The following is a 23,322-nucleotide window of genomic DNA, read 5'->3' as shown; positions in this document are numbered from 1 at the left end:
CACAGACAGTGCAAATAGCTCCATCTTAATGACCCACTTTGACTCGACACAGAAGACTGCACCCACACACCTCTCTCTCTGTCCATCTCTCTCCCTAACCATTGATCAGATCTTTTCTATCGGTGTGATTTTCTATTGGAAACTTGCAGCCAGAGCTAATTGTCTATTTATCTCTCTCAATACGTTTCTTTCTTTCTATCTGTCTGATTCTCTTCAATGGCTTCTGTCTCTGTCTGTCCATCTCCCATCTTTTCATATCGCTCCACCTGTTCCCTCGTTTCTGGGCATTTCTCAGACTGTTCCTATCTCTCGCTGTCCACTCAGAGCACCACCCGAGGCTTGCTCATCTATCGTTGTGTTTCCGCCCAGCTGCCCCTTCACAGAATCACACGATGTGGTGGAGACCCATTGGTTTATTGAGCCAATATAGTAGAAACTGCACTGAGTCTTCCGCAGTCCCACCTCCCCCACACTAGACCCTTAGCTGTTATAACATTCTGAGGGCCCATCCAAGTCCTTTTTAAAAGGTTGTGAGGTTTCCCACCTCCACCACTCAGTGTATTCCAGACCCCCAGCACCCTCTGAGTGAGAAACATCCTTCAGCTCCCCCACCTGCCATTTCCTCGTTAATATTAGGCCCCGCGCGTTATTGACCTTTCCACTGACGAGGGCAACTGTTTCCTGTCCCGCCCCGTCCATGCCCCTCATCATCTTATCAAGCCACCCCTTCGACCTTCCCTGCTCCAAAGAAAACACCCCAAACATATGGGGTCTCTCCCCATCACTGGACTGCTCCATCCCAGGGCACTGTCCTGGTGAATCTCCCTCTGTATCCCCCAGGGAGTCTCATCCTTCCCAGGGAGCAGAACTGCACACAGTACTCCAGCTGGGGCCTCACCACAAAACCCTGTACAGCTCCAACATCACCAACAGCTCCAATGCCATTCCTGATAAAGGCAAGTATCTAATATGTCTTATCACCACCTTCAAGTACAGGCACCCCACCTGTTCCCTCGGAGCTTCCTAGTGTCCTGTCATTCACCGAGTATTCCCTTTGTTGTGTTCCTTTCCTCAAAGTGCATCACCTCCCACTTCTCTGGGTTAAACTCCATCTGCCACTGATCTGCCCAGCTGACTGATCTGTCACCACCTTCCCGCAATCTCAAAACCTTCCCTCCTCACTGTCAAACACCCAGCCAATCCTTGAGCCACCCACTAGCTTAATTATCATCTCCCCCCAGCACTGTGATGGAGACATACAGCACAGAAACAGACCCTTCGGTCCAACTCGTCCATGCTGACCTAGATATCCTAAACTGACCTGATCCCATTTGCCAGCACCCGGCCCATATCCCTCCAAACCCTTCCTATTCATATACCCATCCAAATGCCTCTTAAATGTTGCAATTGTACCAGCCTCCACCACATCCTCTGGCAGCTCATTCCATACACGTACCACCCTCTGGGTGAAAAAAGTTGCCACTTAGGTCTCTTTTATATCTTTCCCCTCTCACCCTAAACCTATGCCCCTCTAGTTCTGGACTCCCTGACCCCAGGGAAAAGACCTTGTCTATTTACCCTATCCGTGCCCCTCATGGTTTTATCAACTTCTATAAAGTCACCCCTCAGCCTCCGACGCTCCAGGGAAAAATGTCCCAGTCAGTGCAGCCTCTCCCAATTGCTCCAATCCTCCAGTCCTGCCTGCATTGCTGATATATGTCGCAAACAACAAGTCTTGATTCTTGTGTTTCTCTGTCTCTATCTCTCTAGCTTTCTCCCCTCTCCCTGTATATCTCCCTCCAATTGTTCCCCTGTCTATCTCCCCCTCTGTAACTCAGATTCAGTCACTGGATAGATCAATAAATAATCCTCTCTCTCTCTCTCTCTCTGTGGAGGTATACATCAGTATATACTTATTCTCTCATGACATTGACCATGATGGAGGTAACTGTATTCTAGCACTGGAGTCTGTGTGAGAGTAATACAAAGGATATTACATGGGGATAGGCAATTAAATCATTCGCTCTCTCTCACAGAGACACTCTATTTCACACACTCTCATGCTCTCTCACTCACACACATGCATACTCACTTACTCACTCCCTCACACCCACACACTATCACATAGTCTCACACACTCACTCACACAGGTCTCTCACACTCATACACACTGACATAACCACACTTCCAAACTGACACACACACTCTCAAACACTCCCAGACAGACACACACACACACAGACACACATACACTTGCTCACTCCCTCACACCCACACACTATTACATAGCCTCACACACTCACTCACGCACTCTCTCATATACTCACACACACAGGTCTCTCACATTCATTAACACAGACATAAACACACTTCCAAACTGACACACACACGCTCTTAAACACATGTTCTCACACACTCCCAGACTGACAAACATTCGCACACACACACACACAAACACACTTACTCACTCCCTCACACCCACACGCTGTCTCACACACACTCTCTCCCTGCTTTCTCACCCTCTCTCTCACAAACACACACACACGCACATTTACTCACTCCCTCACACCCACATGCTTTCTCACACACACTCTCTCCCTGCTTTCTCACCCTCTCTCACATACACACACACACACACTTACTCACTCACACCCACTCTGTTTTCTCACCCTCTCTCTCACATACACACACACACACACACTTGCTCACTCCCTCACACCCACACGCTGTCTCACACACATTCTCTCCCTCCTAGTTTCTCACTCACACAAACACATACACTGCCTCTCTCTCTTGCTCTCTCTCCCTCTCGTCCATACAGACTCACAGACACACTTTCAGATGCTCACACACAACCTCTCACAGACACACTCTCTTGCACATACAGACACACTCATACCCTCACACACCCCCACTGTCTCACACACACCCACACACATACCCTCTCACACACACACATTCTCTTGCACATACAGACACACTCATACCCTCACACACACCCACTGTCTCACACACACCCACACACATACCCTCTCACACACACACACATACACTCTCCTGCACATACAGACACACACATACTCTCACACACCAACTGTCTCACACATACCCTCTCACGCACACACGCACTCTCCTGCACATACGTATGTGGACACGCACACTGTCTCACACACACACATACACTCTCTCTCTCTCACACATACACACGCACACACACACACACTGTCTCTCTCTCACACACACACACATACCCTCACACATGCTCTCTCTCTCTCTCACACACATATACACTGCCTCTCACACACACACTCTCCCACACACACATACCCTCACACACTCTCTTGCTCTCTCACACTCACTCTCCTGCACACATACCATCACACTCTCTCTCTCACACACTCATTCTCCTGCACACACACACCATCACACTCTCTCTCTCACACACTCACTCTCCTGCACACACATACCATCACACTCTCTCTCTCACACACTCACTCTCCTGCACACACATACCATCACACTCGCGCTCACACACTCACTCTACTGCACACACATACCATCATACTCTCTCTCACTCTCCTGCACACACATATCCTCACACTCTCTCTCTCACACACTCACTCTCCTGCACACACACACCATCACACTCTCTCTCTCACACACACACTCTCCCGCACACACATACCATCACACTCTCTCTCTCACACACTCACTCTCCCGCACACACATACCATCACACTCGCTCTCTCACACACTCACTCTCCTGCACACACATACCATCACACTCTCTCTCAGACACACTCACTCTCCTGCACACACATACCATCACACTTGCTCTCTCACACACTCACTCTCCTGCACACACATACCCTCACACTCTCTCTCTCACACACTCACTCTCCTGCACACACACACCATCAAACTCTCTCTCTCACACACTCACTCTCCTCCACACACATACCATCACACTCTCTCTCTCACACACTCACTCTCCTGCACACACATACCATCACACACTCTCTCTCACACACTCACTCTCCTGCACACACATACCCTCACACTCTCTCTCTCACACACTCACTCTCCTGCACACACACACCATCACACACTCTCTCTCACACACTCACTCTCCTGCACACACATACCCTCACACACTCGCTCTCACACACTCACTCTCCTGCACACACATACCATCACACTCGCTCTCTCACACACTCACTCTCCTGCACACACATACCATCACACTCGCTCTCTCACACACTCACTCTCCTGCACACACATACCATCACACTCTCTCTCACACACACTCACTCTCCTGCACACACATACTATCACACTCGCTCTCTCACGCACTCACTCTCCTGCACACACATACCCTCACACTCTCTCTCTCACACACTCACTCTCCTGCACACACATATACCCTCACACTCTCTCTCTCACATACTCACTCTCCTGCATGCACATACTCTCACACACTCTCTTGCTCTCTCTCACACACTCACTCTCCCGCACACACATACCATCACACTCGCTCTCTCACACACTCACTCTCCTACACACACATACCATCACACTCTCTCTCTCACACACTCACTCTCCTGCACACACATACCATCATACTCTCTCTCACTCTCCTGCACACACATATCCTCACACTCTCTCTCTCACACACTCACTCCCCCACACATACATACCTTCACACACTCTCTCTCACACACTCACTCTCCTGCACACACATACCATCACACTCTCTCTCTCACATACTCACTCTCCCGCACACACATACTATCACACTCGCTCTCTCACACACTCACTCTCCCGCACACACACACCATCACACTCTCTCTCTCACACACTCACTCTCCCGCACACACATACCATCACACTCGCTCTCTCACACACTCACTCTCCTACACACACATACCATCACACTCTCTCTCTCACACACTCACTCTCCCGCACACACATACCATCACACTCGCTCTCTCACACACTCACTCTCCTACACACACATACCATCACACTCTCTCTCTCACACACTCACTCTCCTACACACACATACCATCACACTCTCTCTCTCACACACTCACTCTCCTACACACACATACCATCACATTTGCTCTCTCACACACACCCTCTCCTGCACACACACACCATCACACTCTCTCTCTCACACACTCACTCTCCTGCACACACATACCATCACACTCTCTCTCTCACACACTCACTCTCCTACACACACACCGTCACACTCTCTCTCTCACACACTCACTCTCCTGCACACACATACCGTCACACTCTCTCTCTCACACACTCACTCTCCCGCACACACATACCATCACACACTCTCTCACACACACTCACTCTCCCGCACACACATACCATCACACTCTCTCTCACATACTCACTCTCCTGCACACACATACCGTCACACTCTCTCTCTCACACACTCACTCTCCCGCACACACATACCATCACACACTCTCTCTCACATACTCACTCTCCTGCACACACATACCGTCACACTCTCTCTCTCACACACTCACTCCCCTGCACACACATACCATCACACTCTCTCTCTCACACACTCACTCCCCTGCACACACATACCATCACACTCTCTCTCTCACACACTCACTCTCCCGCACACACATACCCTCACACTCTCTCTCTCACACACTCACTCTCCCGCACACACATACCATCACACACTCTCTCTCACACACTCACTCTCCTGCACACACATACCCTCACACACTCACTTACACCTGAACAGCATTTCCTTAGTCAAGCAGCATGAAGGTGCAATCTTACTTTAAAGAAAATTGTATTGTTGAATGAACACCATCACTCTGCTAATTAAATACCCAAAGCGAATTCCCTCAGAATATGCTGCGCCAAATTTATTTCACAATTTATCACTTGCTCAGCATGGGAGCAATCAGACACTTTCACTCGGTGATGAGCAGCAATTTTAACACCGCGAGAGAACATGCCTGTGAGTCCAGGCATGGAGAGAGGGTCCATTCCTCAGAACCCAGGGCACTGTCTGACCGCCCTCCTCTCCCTGTGTGGCCAGTAAAGATCCTGGCACCGATATTTCCAAGGTAATCCATCCACCGACGTCAATTTGGGAAAGTTTCAGCCGCTTATACCTCACAGCGCTTGTTTGCGCGAGCTTGCTGTGTGGAAAATGGCCGCCGGTGCTTCCTGGGCATTAGCAGTGGCCGTGTGGGGTTGGGAAGTTCTTTTGGGAGCCATCCCCTCCCCCATCCCGGCAGCCGAGGAGGCGCTATTGCAATGCAGAACCTCTGGCGTGGGGAGGTGGGGTTGAGTTTGTAGATGCGGCCGGGGGGAGGGGGTCCGTTTCACATCGCAACTGGTCAGACCCGGTCCACCCTCAAACCCCGTTCTGACCTCCCAACTCCGGCCTCCATCTCCCATGGCAATGGGGTCTGGTTGTCAAGGGAAGACTAGGCCAGAGCTGAGGCCTACTTGTTCAAGAGCTAACATTTCTTTTTGTTGAGGGATGGCGTGGGGTATGGTTCTCAAGGGAGGACTAGGTTGGAGCCTGAGGCCTACTCGCTCAGGAGATTGCATTTGTCTTTGTTGCAGTGGCGGGGGGATGTGGGGGGAGCGTGTTCAAAAGATTTTTAACAATCAACAGGGGCAATAGGAGGAGGTGGGGGGCACACGCCATCCCTCCCACACGGGGCCGCGAGCTGTGTAGTGTAGGGTTGGAGGTCGTCCTCTGAGTCCGAGCCTCTGGAATGCCGGATGGAATTTGGAGAGGGCGGAACAATGCTGCCGTTGAGCTCCGGCATTCCTGACATGCCGCGGCTGGCTTCTCCTGGAGACGTTCCAGCACTTGGCACTTGAGGACGGCCTCATAAATCTCGGAGGACCTCCACAGTATGGGAGGAGGCCATTCCGCCCTCTGAGTGCGCAGCGAAGAGTGTCTCACCCAGTGCTGGCCTCTCCCTCCGTCCCTGTAACCCTGCGTTTCCCGTGGCTAACCCACCTTAGCCTGCACATCCCCATGCACCATGGGAAATTCAGCATGGCCAATCCACCTAACCAACCCGACAGCACAGAAACAGACCCTTTGGTCTAACTGACTCTAAACCCAACCTAAACCAGTCCCACCTGCCTGCTCCTGGCCCATCTCCCTCCAACCCTTTCCTGCTCATGTCCTTATCCAAATGTCTTTTAAACGTTGTAACTGTCCCCACACACCCCCACTTCCTCAGGAAGCTCATTCCCCACACAAACTACTTTGTGTAAAAAGAAAATTTCTCCTCATAACCTTTTTAAATCTTTCCCCTCTCACCTTAAAGTTATGTTCCCAGTCTTTAAATCCCCCACCCTCTGGAAAAGACACCTTCCATTAATGTCTATTCTCCCCTTAAAAATATTCCCCCACCCCCCGTCTTTAAATCCCCCCACCCTGCGGAAAAGGCACCAGCCATTCACTAAATCTATACCCGTCATGATTTTATAAACTTCTGTAAGGTTAGCTCTTAGCCTTCCATTATAACACAAACCTTTTGGTGCCAGCATTTGAGGTGCAGAGGGAACCCCCACAGATACGGGGAGAATGTGCAAACTACACGCAGACTCAAACCCAGGGCCCAGGCACTGTGAGGCTGCAGTGCTAACCACCACACCACACTCTATTGTGATGGGGATGCCGTGGGTTTCTGAACCGTTCCTCAGTGTACCCTGGGAGAGTCCAGGAGCCGAGGAATCGATGGAGCCAGAAGGCAGTCATTTCACAGCAGGAGTGACAGCAAAGTACAGAGTTCAAAAGGAGCCCCGATTGGGGTTCAAAGGGGCCCTGCTCGAGGTAGACACAGAAATCCACAGGGAAACAGGAGGAGGCCTTTCAGCCCATCCATGCCTGCTCCACCCGTCCATAAGACCAGGGCTGACCATCCAACTCAGTCCCCTGCTCCCGGGTTCTCCCCCACATCGTACAATCCCTTTAGTCCCAGTGAACTCAGTCGAACCCCTCCAGGAAATGATTCGGTGTTTCAGCTTCAGCCACAGCCTGCGGCCTGGACTGAGTTTGGGTTTTGAAGACGGGCTTTTGGGTAGATCGGTCTCGGGGTAATATTTCCACGTGTTACGGGGAGAACAGGATTATCCCAGAATGTAACCCCGTGCTGTCCCTGTCCTGGGAGGGTTTGGTGGGGGACAGTGTAGAGGGAGCTTTACCCTGTATCTAACCCCGTGCTGTCCCTGTCCTAGGAGTGTTTGATGGGGGACAGTGTAGAGGCAGCTTTACTCTGTATCTAACCCCGTGCTGTCCCTGTCCTGGGAGTGTTTGATGGGGGACAGTGTAGAGGAAGCTTTACTCTGTATCTAACCCCGTGCTGTCCCAGTCCTGGGAGTGTTTGATGGGGGACAGTGTAGAGGGAGCTTTACCCTGTATCTAACCCCGTGTTGTCCCTGTCCTGGGAGTGTTTGATGGGGGACAGTGTAGAGGGAGCTTTAGTGCTGTCCCTGCCCTGGGAGTGTTTGATGGGGGACAGTGTAGAGGGAGCTTTAGTGCTGTCCCTACCCTGGGAGTGTTTGATGGGGGACAGTGTAGAGGGAGCTTTAGTGCTGTCCCTGCCCTGGGAGTGTTTGATGGGACAGACAGAGTAAAGGGAGTTTTACTTTCAGTTTAAAAGTGTATAGGAAGTGTAATGATTGTAACGAGGTCATTCGGACGGACCTCATCGAATCGGGATCCCTGATTGGGGCTGTTAACCTGGGTCTAATCAGGGAGCCCTGGCTGACAGATAGGCGTGTCAGGGGTTCTATTCACTCTGAGAGCTGGCACTGAGGGAGCTGGCTCAGCATCAGGGACTCTCCCCATGTAAATAAAGTTGGGGGGGGGGGGGCTTTGATGATGAGAGACCGGCCTCTGTGGAGATATTTCAGGAAGCTCTACATTGTACCTCACTGCATGCAGTACACGTCTGGGAATGTTTGATGGGGACAGTTTGGAAGACAATTCTGTTTATGTTTGTATCGTTAAACTTGCTGATGGTCAGCACTGATAGAGGAATGAATGGTTCACTTGATGTTGCCATGGTAACTACCCTGTGTTTTCTGAAGCCAATATATACTGTGAGGGGACAATAATTTTCAATGAATTTGCTCAAGTTCTGGAGTCAATGTTGAAGGGAACTGGTTCATTTTTTGATTTGTTTTTTTTTGCTATTTTTCAACAAAGGCTTCAAAACACTCCCCTCAGCGCTTTTCTCGATATTATCCGCACTTATTAAAAATTCCGTCATGCTCGCTCGCTCCCTGAGAGTTTTTTTTAATCTGTTCTGGGTTCCCACGGTCACATTCCCAAGAGATTTTGGTTTACTAATGCTCAACATGTCATATCATCAACTTTTATACAGTCAATGGAAAAGCCCTGGGGAACACTGATGTACAGAGAGTGTTCAGGTCCATTGTTCACTGAAGGTGGCATCGTGGGTAGGTAGAGCGGTCAAGAAGGCATACAGCACGCTTTCCTTCATCGGACGGGGTATTGAGTACAATAGAGTTGGCGGGTCATGTTTACAGGTGTATCGGACTTTGGTTGGGCCACATTTGGAATACTACGTACAGTTCTGGTCGCCACATTACCAAAAGGATGTGGATGCTTTGGAGAGAGTGCAGAGGAGGTTCACCAGGATGTTGCCTGGGATGGAGGGTGCTGGCTATGGGGAGAGGTTGAGGACATTCGGATTATTTTCGTTAGAAAGATGGAGGTTGAGGGGAGGGACCTGACTGAGGCCTGCAAAATCATGAGAGGGATAGACAGGGTGGGTAGCAAGAAGCTTTTCCCCAGAGTAGGGGAGCTCAGTTACTAGGGGTCACGAGTTCAAGGTGAGAGGGGAAAGGTTTAAGGGAGATGTGTGTGGGAAGTTGTTCATACAGAGGGGGGGTGGGTGCCTGGAACGCAATGCCAGGGGAGGTGGTAGAGGCGGGCACAATAGCATCATCTCAGATGTATCCAGACAGATACATGAATGGGCAGGGAACAAAGGGAGACAGATCCTTAGAAAATAGACAGATCGAGGATCCGGATTGGCACAGGCTAGGAGGGGCTGAAGGGCCTGTTCCTGTGCTGTAATGTTCTTTGTTCCCTCCTCCCACCAGGCAGGGGCACTGCAACGGCATGGGAGCACCGCTGTAGCATGACCAAGTCTGCACAGCAAGATCCCATCTGAGTGCAGGGGGATGTGTGGAGCTGAGAACGTCATGCTGGGGCTTTAAGACAGGGTTTGAACATTTCTTACTAACCTCCCCTCACCACTCCCACCTCTCACAGGGACAATAAAGTCTGTCACTGCTTAAGGTCCAAAGACATTGCTGGATTTGCCTAGCCTCCCAACAGAGGATTTCAAACAGAGAGAGGATTTCAAGCCTTCCACCAAATTTCACAGCAACACGTTAAGGGAGTAGGAGGAGGCCATTCAGTCCATCAGGCCTGCTTCCCACTTTCACCTAAATCCTAATGGATCTTCTCCCTCAACCTTCCCCTGTCCTACCCCCTCAGTTCTCAACACCCGATCGACCCGGGTTTTGGGTGAACTCAATGATGGGTCAACCTCAGCTGTCTCTGGGGGAAGAGTGTCAGATCTCGTGTTTCATGTTCCCAGCACGTCTCGGTTCCTGATGTTCCGAGATTCCTGAACCAAATTGGAGCACTCCAACTCGGTGTCTCAGTGGTTAGCACTGCTGCCTCACAGCGTCAGGGACCCCGGTTCGATTCCAGCCTTATACGATTGTCTGTGTGGAGTTTGCACATTCTCCCGTGTCTGCGTGGGTTTCCTCCCACAGTCCAAAGATATGCAGGTTAGGGTGGATTGGCCATGGGAAATTGTCCATAGTGCCCAGGGATGTGCAGGTTAGGGTGGATTGGCCATGCTAAATTGTCCGATAGTTCCCAGGGATGTGCAGGTTAGGGTGGATTGGCCATGCTAAATTGTCCCATAGTGCCCAGGGATGTGCAGGTTAGGGTGGATTGGCCATGCTAAATTGTCCGATAGTTCCCAGGGATGTGCAGGTTAGGGTGGTTTGGCCATGCTAAATTATCCAAAGTGTTCAGGCATGTGTAGTTTGTGTACATTAGTCAGATGTTAAATTATCGGGGAATGGATCTGGATGGGTTACCTCTTCAGAGGGTCGGTGTGGAGTTGTTGGGCCGAAGAGCCTGTTTCCACACTGTGGGGATTCTAGGATTCTAAAACCCAGGATGGGTTGTGCTACTCCTATCAGTGCGTGGGAAGTTCTTAAGTACAGCTCTGCGCTGGTAATTACCCTGCTCTGTTCCCAGACTCGTCACGCAAGTTAGCCACTTTAAAGAGTACCCAAAATTTTCAGATCAAGGTTGTTAGAAAGTAAAAACCAAGAACAGGAGTCATTATTTATACCAAATAAATAAACAATAAATAGATAGTGGTGAACAATTATAACTCATTGGCACAGAACACTTTTAGTGTAACTCTGGTCCCCTTGTAACATCCCCCTTACATATGCATAGGCAGACATAAACAGGGGCAATGTAACACATGGGCAGAGGGAAGATGCTGAATGCAGTCCAGTAGTCTTCATTCTCAAGATTTTCCCAGGTTGGCTCTTTGCTGATCAGAAAGCTCTTTTCTCCATTTTCTTTTCCTGAATGCATCCCCTGCTTTGCAGAAGTCACAGGGTGGCTGTTTCACCAATGAAAGGTCCCCTTGACCTGCCGCCAGCTGAAGGAAAGGTGAGCTGGTCCCTCTTCAGGTGTGAGGTGTTTTTCTTTACTGCGGGGAACAGAGAGACAGCTCCTGAGCCGCTGGAGATCTGATCACTTCTTTCTGTATCTGCTTCACAGTGATCTCAGAACCAATCACACGGTTGTTGGCCTGAATAATTGGTCACCAGTCCATAGACCAATCAGTGGTTTGTTACCAACAGGAGCTTCAAGTGTCTAAATGAGCTCTCAGCTCCAGTTCAATAACTCCTTCCCTTCGCAGCTCGATAAACAATGCTTGCTGTAAGCTTCTCTTTACATGTGCCTCAAAACATGCAGCAATCCTTTAAAACTCTGGTTTTAAGTCCCCTTTCTTTCATTTCACCACACTATATTTAAAAATATTAGGACGCAGACCCTCCCTTCACATTTCCATTCCAGATGTACGTCAAGGACACGCAGCCAGTTAGATTGTTCACAGGAATCGCTCAGCTCTGAACAGAAACATTCACAGCCCTGAGAATGAAGGTTGGCAACATCTCGGTCCAACATCTTATCCTGACACTGTGACCATCTGAACCCCCCGCCCCCTCCATTCTAGACCCTGTAGTGAGTGGGGGAGAGACAGATTCTCAGTAATCCTGTCAAGCTCGATGGATGCCTAGCCTCTGACCTGCTCTTGGAGCCACTGTATTTATATAGCTACTTCAGTTCAGTTCAGTCTTTGTTTAATATTAACCGCCAGGATGTGGGGGATTCAGTGGTGGTACCAGCATAGAGCATCAAGAGGCAAAGCTTAAGGTTCTCTCTCTTGTTGGATATTGCCAGGGATTTGTACGGTGTGACTGGGAATTGCCATTTGTTAGCCCGAACCAGGATATTGTCCAGGTCTTGCTGCAACTGGTGCCCTGACTGCATGTGCAGTTATCAGAAAATGTGCAACCTCTGATTATTCTGAGGCATTGACAGAGCAGCTGAAGATGGTTAGAGCGGGGAGTTCCTTATGCCAAGGAACTCCTGATGTCAGCTCCTGGGGATGAACACAGCGGGTTGAGAAAGTAATTTAATTGAAGCATCTAACTTCAGGAGATGTATTCGGAGAATAATTCAGGAGAAACTGTTGGAGGATCAGTGCTGAGGGAGTGGGCACTGACGGAGGGTCAGTGCTGAAGGAGTGCTGCACTGTCGGAGGGTCAGTGCTGAGGGAGTGCCGCACTGTCGGAGGGTCAGTGCTGAGGGAGTGCCGCACTGTCGGAGGGTCAGTGCTGAGGGAGTGGGCACTGTCGGAGGGTCAGTGCTGAGGGAGTGCTGCACTGTCGGAGGGTCAGTGCTGAGGGAGTGCCGCACTGTCGGAGGGTCAGTGCTGAGGGAGTGCCGCACTGTCGGAGGGTCAGTGCTGAGGGAGTGCCGCACTGTCGGAGGGTCAGTGCTGAGGGAGTGCCGCACTGTCAGAGGGTCAGTGCTGAGGGAGTGCCGCGCTGTCGGAGGGTCAGTGCTGAGGGAGTGGGCACTGTCGGAGGGTCAGTGCTGAGGGAGCGCCGCACTGTCGGTGGGTCAGTGCTGAGGGAGTGCCGCACTGTCGGAGGGTCAGTGCTGAGGGAGTGCCGCACTGTCGGAGGGTCAGTGCTGAGGGAGCGCCGCACTGTCGGTGGGTCAGTGCTGAGGGAGTGCCGCGCTGTCGGAGGGTCAGTGCTGAGGGAGCGCCGCACTGTCGGAGGGTCAGTGCTGAGGGAGCGCCGCACTGTCGGAGGGTCAGTGCTGAGGGAGCGCCGCACTGTCGGAGGGTCAGTGCTGAGGGAGTGCCGCACTGTCGGAGGGTCAGTGCTGAGGGAGTGCCACACTGTCGGAGGGTCAGTGCTGAGGGAGTGCCGCACTGTCGGAGGGTCAGTGCTGAGGGAGCGCCGCACTGTTGGTTGTGATGTTTCCTCACAATCAGAGGACCCCGCTGCCTGTGTAACGTTCGCCTTGTCCTGAGCTGACTAGCGGTGCTTGAGCAATGCAAGTGCTCTCCCACCACAGAGATGCATCATGAGCCTGTGAAATATTTATGTTATTATTTTATGCCAACGTACATAACTGATTCCGAAACCAAATGTTGTATTGTCTGTTTGTGAGGCAGACAGTCCCTTTGGAATAGCTAACACAATTGCTGAGATATTAAAAACAGATTTGCTGTGCGCAGGTCCCTTGCCGATTCAAAACTATTTGACAAAAACCCAACCTTGTAAAGACAATGGTGCTGTAATAAAACTCTCCTTAGGCTCGACAAGCTCTTGGCTCACTCTAAATCAATCAGTCTTTTGATCTGTGTGGCCTTGACCACCTCGCAGCCTCCTCACTCCTCTCTGTAACGTTAACACACTCTCTCTCTTTCCATCTTCCTCTCTCACTCTCCCTCTCTCCATCTTCCTCACTTTCTTTCTCCGTTTCCCCTTCTCAATCTCTCCTGCCCCTCTCTTGCTCGCGTCATCTCTCGTTCTCTCTATTTCTTCATCACCTTCTCTCGCTCTCACTCCCACTCTAAGGATCCCTCTTACACTCACTGTGCAACCCTCCTTCTCTCGCTCTCTCTTTCTCTCTCATTTTCCCTCCTACGCTATCAGGCTCTCCCTCAGCCTCACCCACCCTCTCTCTTTCTCTCTCTCTCTTTGTTTCCCCTTTCAGTCTCTCCTTCTCTCTATCTTCCTCTCTTGTGCTCTCTCCCTCTCTCTTCATCTTCCTTCGTTGTCTGTTTCTCTCCTTCCTGCGAGCGTCTGAGTTAGGAGCTGCATGAAGACGTTCAGCCCCTCAATCCTGTACCACATCTGAATAAGGTCACAGTTGACTTGACCACATTCCTGCTCTCCTGAATAACCTTCCACAACCTCTCTCTGGCTGTATTCATTCACAGGATGATGGCATCACTGGCTAGGCCCGGCATTTATTGCCTATCCCTAATTGCCCCAGAGGGCAGTTAAGAGTCAACCACATTGCTGTGGGTCTGGAGTCACATGTAGGCCCAGACCGGGTAAGGATGGCACTTTCCTTCCCTGAAGGTCAGGAGTGAACCAGGTGGGTTTTCCCGACAATCGGCAATAGATGCCTGGCTGTCAGATTCTCAACTCCAATTTCTTTATTGATCTTTAGCTGCTGTGGATGGATCTGACCCCAGACCCCCAGAGCATTACCTGGGTCCAGTGATATCCCCACTGGGGCCTACCCCTCTAACAAACCTGTCTCAACGTCTGCCTGAAACACCTTCAAGGATTCTGCTGCCACTTCCTTCTCAGGGCAAGTTACAAACACTCACCACCGTCTGTGAGAATACAAATCACACAGTCTCTGTTTTAAATGAGCCAGACCAAACTTTTCAACCCTCTCCCTCTCTTTCCAACCACCCCTCTCAATCTCCCGCCATCTCTTCTTCTCCCTCTCTCTGCCTTCCCTATCTCTCTTTCTCCCTCTCTCAATCACCTATCTCTCCTTTTCCCTTTCTCTATCCCCCTCCATCGCTCCAACTTGCTCTGTCTTTCCTTCTCCCTCTCTGTACCTCTCTATCGCTCTCTAACTCTCTCTATCTCACTTTACCTCTCCTTGTCTCCTCACTCCCACACTTCCTATCTCCCTCTGCCTCTCCCTCTCTGTGTCCATCTCTGTCTCCCTGTCTGTCTATCTCCCTCCCTTTCTCCCTGCCTCCTCCTCTCTCTCTCTCCATCTCTCCCGGCCTCTCCTTCTCTCTCTCCCTCTCCATCCATCTCTCTTCCTCTCCATCTATCTCCCTCTCTCTCCCTCTCCATCTATCTCCCCCCTCTCCCTCCATCTCTCTCCCACTCCATCAATCTCCCTCCCACTCCATCCATCTCCCTCCCTCTCCATCCATCTCCCTACCTCTCCATCCATCTCCCTCCCTCTCCATCCATCTCCCTCCCTCTCCATCCATCTCCCTCCCTCTCCATCCATCTCCCTCCCTCTCCATCCATCTCTCTCTCTCTCCATCCATCTCCCTCCCTCTCCATCCATCTCCCTCCCTCTCCATCCATCTCCCTACCTCTCCATCCATCTCTCTCCCTCTTCATCCATCTCTCTCCCTCTCCATCCATCTCCCTCCCTCTCCATCCATCTCCCTCTCTCTCGTCCATCTCCCTCCCTCTCCATCCATCTCCATTCCTCTCCATCCATCTCTCTCTCTCTCCATCCATCTCTCTCCCTCTCCATCCATCTCTCTCCCTCTCCATCCATCTCCCTCCCTCTCCATCCATCTCCCTCCCTCTCCATCCATCTCTCTCCCTCTCCATCCATCTCCCTCTCTCTCGTCCATCTCCCTCCCTCTCCATCCATCTCCCTCTCTCTCGTCCATCTCCCTCCCTCTCCATCCATCTCCCTCTCTCTCGTCCATCTCCCTCCCTCTCCATCCATCTCCCTCTCTCTCATCCATCTCCCTCCCTCTCCATCCATCTCCCTCTCTCTCGTCCATCTCCCTCCCTCTCCATCCATCTCCCTCTCTCTCATCCATCTCCCTCCCTCTCCATCCATCTCCCTCTCTCTCGTCCATCTCCCTCCCTCTCCATCCATCTCCCTCCCTCTCCATCCATCTCCCTCCCACTCCATCCATCTCTCTCCCTCTCCATCCATCTCCCTCCCTCTCCATCCATCTCTCTCCCTCTCCATCCATCTCCCTCCCTCTCCATCCATCTCCCTCCCTCTCCATCCATCTCTCTCCCTCTCCATCCATCTTCCTTCCTCTCCATCCATCTCCCTCCCTCTCCATCCATCTCTCTCCCTCTCCATCCATCTCCCTCCCTCTCCATCCATCTCCCTCCCTCTCCATCCATCTTCCTCTCTCTCCATCCATCTCCCTACCTCTCCATCCATCTCCCTCCCTTTCCATCCATCTTCCTCTCTCTCCATCCATCTCCCTACCTCTCCATCCATCTCCCTCCCTTTCCATCCATCTCCCTCCCTCTCCATCCATCTCTCTCCCACTCCATCCATCTCCCCCCTCTCTATCCATCCCTCTTCCTCTCCATCCATCTCCCTCCCGCTCCATCCATCTCCCTCCCACTCCATCCATCTCCCTCCCTCTCCATCCATCTCCCTCCCTCTCCATCCATCTCTCTCCCTCTCCATCCATCTCCCTCCCTTTGTTTCCATTCCCCTTCCTCTGTCTTACTGCTCATCCTCCCTTTTTTCCTCTCCAACTCCCTCTAGCTCCCTTTCTCTCCCTCCCCCTTTCTGTCTATCTCCGTCTGTCTCTCCCACCCTCTTTCTCCCTCTATCTCTCCCTCACAGTCTATCTCCATATGTTTCTCCCACCCTCTCTCCCTCTGTCTGTCTCCCTCTGCATCTCCCTCTCTCTCTCTCCTCCCTCTCCATCTATCCCCCTCTTTCTCTCTGTCCCTTTCTGTCTATATCCCTCTGTCTCTCACCCTCTCGCTCCTTCTATCTACCTCCTTCTATTTCTACCCACTCTCTGTTTTTCTCCCTCTATCTCTCCTTCCCTCTCTCTCTGCCCACCCGCCTCTATCTCTCTGTCCCTCTCTCTCTCTCTATCCCCCTCTATCTCTCTGTCCCTCTCTCTCCCTCTCTGTCTATTCCCCTCCATCTCTCTGTCTCTCTCTCCCTCTCTGTCTATTCCCCTCTATCTCTCTCTCCCCTTCTCCCTCTATCCCCCTCTATCTCTCTGTCTCTCTCTCTCTGTCTATTCCCCTCAATCTCTCTGTCCCTCTCTCTCACTCTCTGTATTTTCCCCTCTATCTCTCTCTTCCTCTCTCTCTATCCCCTGCTATCTCTCTCTCCCTCTCTGACTATCCCCCTCTATCTCTCTGTCCCTCTCTCTCTCTGTCCACCTCTCTCCCTCACTGTCTATCCCTGTCTATCTCTCTGTCTCTCTCTATCTCTCTGTCTATTCCCCCTCTATCTCTCTGTCCCTCTCTCTCCCTCTCTGTCTATCCCCCTCTATCTCTCTGTCCCTCTCTCCCTCTCTGTCTATCCCCCTCTATCTCTCTGACCCTCTCTCTCCCTCTCTGTCTATTTGCCTCCATCTCTCTGTCCTTCTCTCTCCCTCTCTATCTCTCTGTCCCTCTCTGTCCCTCTCTCTCCCTCTCTGTCTATTCCTCTGTATCTCTATCAGTACTGAGGGAGTGCCACACTGTCGGAGGGTCAGTACTGAGGGAGTGCCACACTGTCGGAGGGTCAGTGCTGAGGGCGTGCCGCACTGTGGGAGGATCAGTGTATGCGTGGCTCTGTTAAATTGACTGCATTGTTTGCGAACGTGTAAAAGTGACTGCAGACATGCGACGTTGGCTGTGAGGGGTGTAAGGTGTGAGTGAAATGCCAGTCCTGTTTGTTGTGAATGTGGGCAGTGAGAGAGTGAGCAAAGCTCCACCAGGGACTGGCAGGGAAGGGGTCTGTCTCCCTGGAGACCAGACCTGATGAGGTCAGTGCGTTTTGTGTTCGGAGCAGTCTCTGTTGATGAACAACAGAGAGCCCTCGGCGATAAATGATGAGGTTGTGGTGAAAATGCTTTGCCCGTGTTATTAACCTGCTGCAAGATTTGAAACAAATTACCTGTTCACACTGAGACCGCAGCTTCTCTGTCAATGTCGACAAATTATTCCCTTTCTTCTGTTTGTGTGACACATCCATCACTGGCCTCTGAACCTGTTCATTTGAAATGCTGCAGGAGTCAAATTTTGCTACAGGACAGAGACCCTTTGGTCCATCATCTGAATTCTCGTTGGGAAAGGCTTGCTTCCTTATTGCACCTCACAGCCTTTTAGGTCAATTAGTCTTCCAGATAGTGAGCTCCACTTGGTCAACAGATCCCTGTGTCAAATTAATCCCCCAATTCCACACTCACCCCCTTCTCGAACTCAATTACACTCACCCCATCACCAACCCCATCTCTCCATAGCTTCGATCTATTGACATAATTCACGTCAACCACTCCCTGTGGGAGCGAGTCCCACGTTCCCCATCCTTCCCTCCCTGCGGGATTCAGTCCCACAATCACCCCCTCCCGTTGATATGTCAGTGCTGAGGGAATGTCGCACTGTCAGAGGGTCAGTGCTGAGGGAGTGGGCACTGTCAGAGGGTCAGTGCTGAGGGAGTGGGCACTGTCAGAGGGTCAGTGCTGAGGGAGTGCCGCACTGTCAGAGGGTCAGTGCTGAGGGAGTGGGCACTGTCAGAGGGTCAGTGCTGAGGGAGTGGGCACTGTCAGAGGGTCAGTGCTGAGGGAGTGGGCACTGTCAGAGGGTCAGTGCTGAGGGAGTGCCGCACTGTCGGAGGGTCAGTGCTGAGGGAGTGGGCACTGTCAGAGGGTCAGTGCTGAGGGAGTGCCGCACTGTCAGCGGTGAGTGCTGAGGGAATGCTGCACTGTCGGAGGGTCAGTGCTGAGGGAGCGCCGCACTGTTGGAGGGCCAGATTCTGCCCTGCATAGTATGGGGGACATGAGAGGGAAAGAAAGATGTGTGTCATGACTACGTTGCTCTTTGCGGGATCTTGCTGTGCCCTTGTTCCTTTGGCGGCGAAGGGGTTTTGAGTTGGGTTGGGTGCATGTGGTTGGAATAGGAGTCTGAAAGCATGGTTATACTCTGACATCTCTCTCTGTTTCTCCCCGACAGTAAAGACCCAGGTGGTTCAGGCAGAGAATGTGACCGTGATGGAAGGAGACACTGCCGAGATTACCTGTAAACTACACAGTTACGATGGCTCGATTGTGGTGATCCAAAACCCATATCGCCAAACCCTGTTCTTCAATGGCACACGGGGTAAGTGGCGTTCCCCTGGTGGGTACAACAATGCAGGAATGAGAACGGGTCATTCAACACCATCATGGCCTCAGGCCCACTCTCCTACCCTTCCCATAACCCTTTGCAATGTAAACATCTCTCACTCTTAGCAACCCCAGGGTGCGGAAACAGGCCATTCGGCCCATTGGGTCCACACTGTCCCTCCCAAGAGCATCCCACCCAGACCCACACCCCGACTTTTTCTCCCTATATTTCGCATGGTCAATCCAACCTGTGTGGGACAATGTAGCATGGCCAATCCACCCTAACCTGGACACGATGGGACAATGTAGCGTGGCCAATCCACCCTAACCTGGACACGATGGGACAATGTAGCATGGCCAATCCACCCTATCCTGGACACTATGGGACAATGTAGCATGGCCAATCCACCCTATCCTGGACACTATGGGACAATGTAGCATGGCCAATCCACCCTAACCTGGACACGATGGGACAATATAGCATGGCCAATCCACCCTGACCTGCACACCTTTTGACTGTGGGAGGAAACCGGAGCACCCGGAGGAAACCCACGCAGACACGGGGAGAATGTGCAAACTCCACACAGACAGTCGCCCGAGGCTGGAATCGAACCCGGGTCCCTGGCGCCGTGAGGCAGCAGTGCTAACCTCTGAGCCACCCTGCCGAACATGCCACTTCAAAGTTACTCAGTGTCCCAGCGGCACTCTGGCGAAGTGAATCCTTTCAGAGAGAGCCTCCCTCCACATCCCTGCTTTAATTCTGCTTCTCCCTTATCCCAAGGCAATGACCCTTTGTTCCAGATTGCCGGACACGAGGACACATCCTCACAATGTCCATGTTTTCAGTCCCCTTTAGCGAGTAACACCGCTCCATGTGCTCAATTCACAAACAGCCAGCAAAGGGCTTCCAGTCTTTAATTAGTTTGTGTTTGGAAATGGGTCTGTTTACTAACTCCGAGTGATTGCTGCTTTCTCTGACAGTCAGTGCTGAGGGAGCGCCGCACTGTCGGAGAGTCAGTGCTGAGGGAGTGGGCACTGTCAGAGTGTCAGTACTGAGGGAGTACTGCACTGTCGGAGAGTCAGTGCTGGGGGAGTGCCGCACTGTCGGAGGGTCAGTGCTGAGGGAGTGCCGCACTGTCGGAGGGTCAGTGCTGAGGGAGTGCCGCACTGTCGGGGGGTCAGTACTGAGGGAGTACTGCACTGTCGGAGGGTCAGTACTGAGGGTGTGCTGCACTGTCGGAGGGTCAGTGCTGAGGGTGTGCTGCACTGTCGGGGGGTCAGTACTGAGGGAGTGCCGCACTGTCGGGGGGTCAGTACTGAGGGTGTGCTGCACTGTCGGAGGGTCAGTGCTGGGGGAGTGCCACACTGTTGGAGGGTCAGTGCTGAGAGAGTGCCGCACTGTCAGAGGGTCAGTGCTGAGGGAGTGCTGCACTGTCAGAGGGTCAGTGCTGAGGGTGTGCTGCACTGTCGGAGGGTCAGTGCTTAGGGAGTACTGCACTGTCGGAGGGTCAGTGCTGAGTGAGTACTGCACTGTCGGAGGGTCAGTACTGAGGGAGTACTGCACTGTCGGAGGGTCAGTGCTGAGAGAGTACTGCACTGTCGGAGGGTCAGTACTGAGGGAGTACTGCACTGTCGGAGGGTCAGTGCTGAGAGAGTGCCGCACTGTCGGAGGGTCAGTGCTGAGGGTGTGCTGCACTGTCGGAGGGTCAGTGCTGAGGGAGTGCCGCACTGTCGGAGGGTCAGTGCTGAGGGAGTGCCACACTGTTGGAGGGTCAGTGCTGAGGGTGTGCTGCACTGTGGGAGGTTCAGTGCTGAGGGAGTGGGCACTGTCGGAGGGTCAGTGCTCAGGGAGTGCCGCACTGTCGGAGGGTCAGTGCTGAGGGAGTGGGCACTGTCGGAGGGTCAGTGCTCAGGGAGTGCCGCACTGTGGGAGGGTCAGTGCTGAGGGAGCGCTGCACTGTCGGAGGTTCAGTGCTGAGGAAGTGGGCACTGTCGGAGGGTCAGTGCTCAGGGAGTGCCGCACTGTCGGAGGGTCAGTGCTGAGGGAGTGGGCACTGTCGGAGGGTCAGTGCTCAGGGAGTGCCGCACTGTCGGAGGGTCAGTGCTGAGGGAGCGCCGCACTGTCGGAGGGTCAGTGCTGATGGAGTGCCGCACTGTCGGAGGGTCAGTGCTGATGGAGTGCCGCACTGTCGGAGGGTCAGTGCTGAGGACGTGCCACACTGTCGGAGGGTCAGTGCTGAGGGAGTGGGCACTGTCGGAGGGTCAGTGCTGAGGGAGTGTGCACTGTCGGAGGGTCAGTGCTGAGGGAGCACCGCACTGTCAGAGGGTCCGCCACAATGTTATAATCGGACCAGCCTGAGACATTGCCTTCTGTTGTGTCGGAGTTTGGTTGACTCTGAGATTTAATATCTCTGTTTCCAACGCTGTCTGTTGCTGCGCTAGATTTCATAGCAGATGTTTCAGTGTGATACAATTGGATTTACTGTGTCCCCCGAGAAATTGATCAGTTTTGCTGCTGTTTCCCATCTCCTCGAGCTGTATTATATTCATAACCCTGGGCCATACAGAGTCGAAAAGCTATCCCCTCTCGAAATGCAGAGGGGCTGCGTGTTCCCAATGGACTGGGATCTGACTGATCATCCCTGAGGCACCAAGCAGGATTCAGAAACACCTCTGACCCCCAAGAGTGAGAGAAATTACCCGTAGAGGTGGGGGTTACGTTTGTGGAGGCGTTGGGACAGGAGGGTGTGACAGGGAGGGGTTTGAGGTGTCTGCAACCATGACGTTTGACCCAGGACAGGAGTCAGAGTTGATGTCCCCTCCCGGTATGTAAGACCCTTCAATTCTGACCCTTCACCCCCCGCCTCACTTAACCCTGGAATCTTCCTGTGCCCCATCCCGACCTCATGCATCCCTGCCTCTGCGTCCTAGGCTATGCTGACAGCCCACTCTCCCCTGGCCCCTGATGCCCTCTACGGCAATCTATGCCACCCCCACCCACACCCCCATAGTCCCTCTGCGCCCTGTGCCAATATATGCCTTTGCAAACCTCATACTTCATTTTACACCATTCCTTTATTACCTGGCACTGTGTTTTGATACAGCTGCAGGGCACTAAGAGTGTCAAACATCCAGAGAAATTAAATTACCAGCAGCAGAAAGTGCAAGCCTTGGGTTCTGTTGAAATAAATGACGTGCAGTTGGCAGCAAAGATTAGGCTGCCAGGGCTGAGGGTCAGTCCATGTTTTCGGTGGGGTTCAAGGTTTTTGAGAACAGGATACGGAATTCCTGGAGTATGTGCCGAGGCGCATCAGGATACCCCGATGGTCACAGGTCTTTGGGACGTGGATAAGCCTGTTTGATTACTGCAGCAAGATGCACCCAACGGACAGGTTACCCTCAGACTGAGGGGTAGTTGCTGATCATGGTGAGATGTTTAATCGGTGGTACAGACGCAGTCTCAAATGGACTTCACTTCATAGCGGGGAGTTTAGGAAGCAGTGGCAGGGTCAGACAGAGTCAGCATGGATTTATGAAGGGGAAATCAATCTGTTGGAATTCTATGAGGAGAGTTGACAAGGGGGAGCCAGTCGATGTGGTATATTTCGAGTTTCAGAACACACTTGACAAACTCCCACTTAAGAGATTATTGTGCAAGATTGAAGCGCATGGGATTGGGGGAGGTGAACTGAGATGGAGAGAAAGCTGTTTGGCAGAGAGGAAACAAAGGGTAGGAATTAATGGTGCCCTTTTCAAATTGGCAGGCAGTAACTGGTGGGGTGCCACAGGGATTGGTGCTGGGACCCTAGACTTTCACAATATACATTAATGATTTAGATAT

At 52.1% G+C, this 23,322-nt stretch overlaps 1 protein-coding gene across 2 annotated transcripts in view; it reads left to right on the top strand.

The window, feature by feature from the left end:
- Positions 1 to 23,322, top strand: part of cadm4 (cell adhesion molecule 4) — a 250,119-nt gene that overhangs the window by 110,239 nt on the left and 116,558 nt on the right. For both annotated transcript variants that reach the window (XM_087981089.1, XM_087981090.1), the window contains exon 2: positions 19,330 to 19,476. In XM_087981089.1, the coding sequence (XP_087837215.1) occupies positions 19,330 to 19,476 (147 nt within the window). The remainder of the gene's footprint in view (positions 1 to 19,329; positions 19,477 to 23,322) is intronic.

This window comes from Chiloscyllium plagiosum, unplaced genomic scaffold (assembly GCF_037043375.1).
Source record: "Chiloscyllium plagiosum isolate Xiang-an unplaced genomic scaffold, Cpla_swu_hap1 HiC_scaffold_38, whole genome shotgun sequence".
Classification (NCBI taxonomy): domain Eukaryota; kingdom Metazoa; phylum Chordata; class Chondrichthyes; order Orectolobiformes; family Hemiscylliidae; genus Chiloscyllium; species Chiloscyllium plagiosum.
This window is presented reverse-complemented; position numbering and strand designations above follow the sequence as displayed.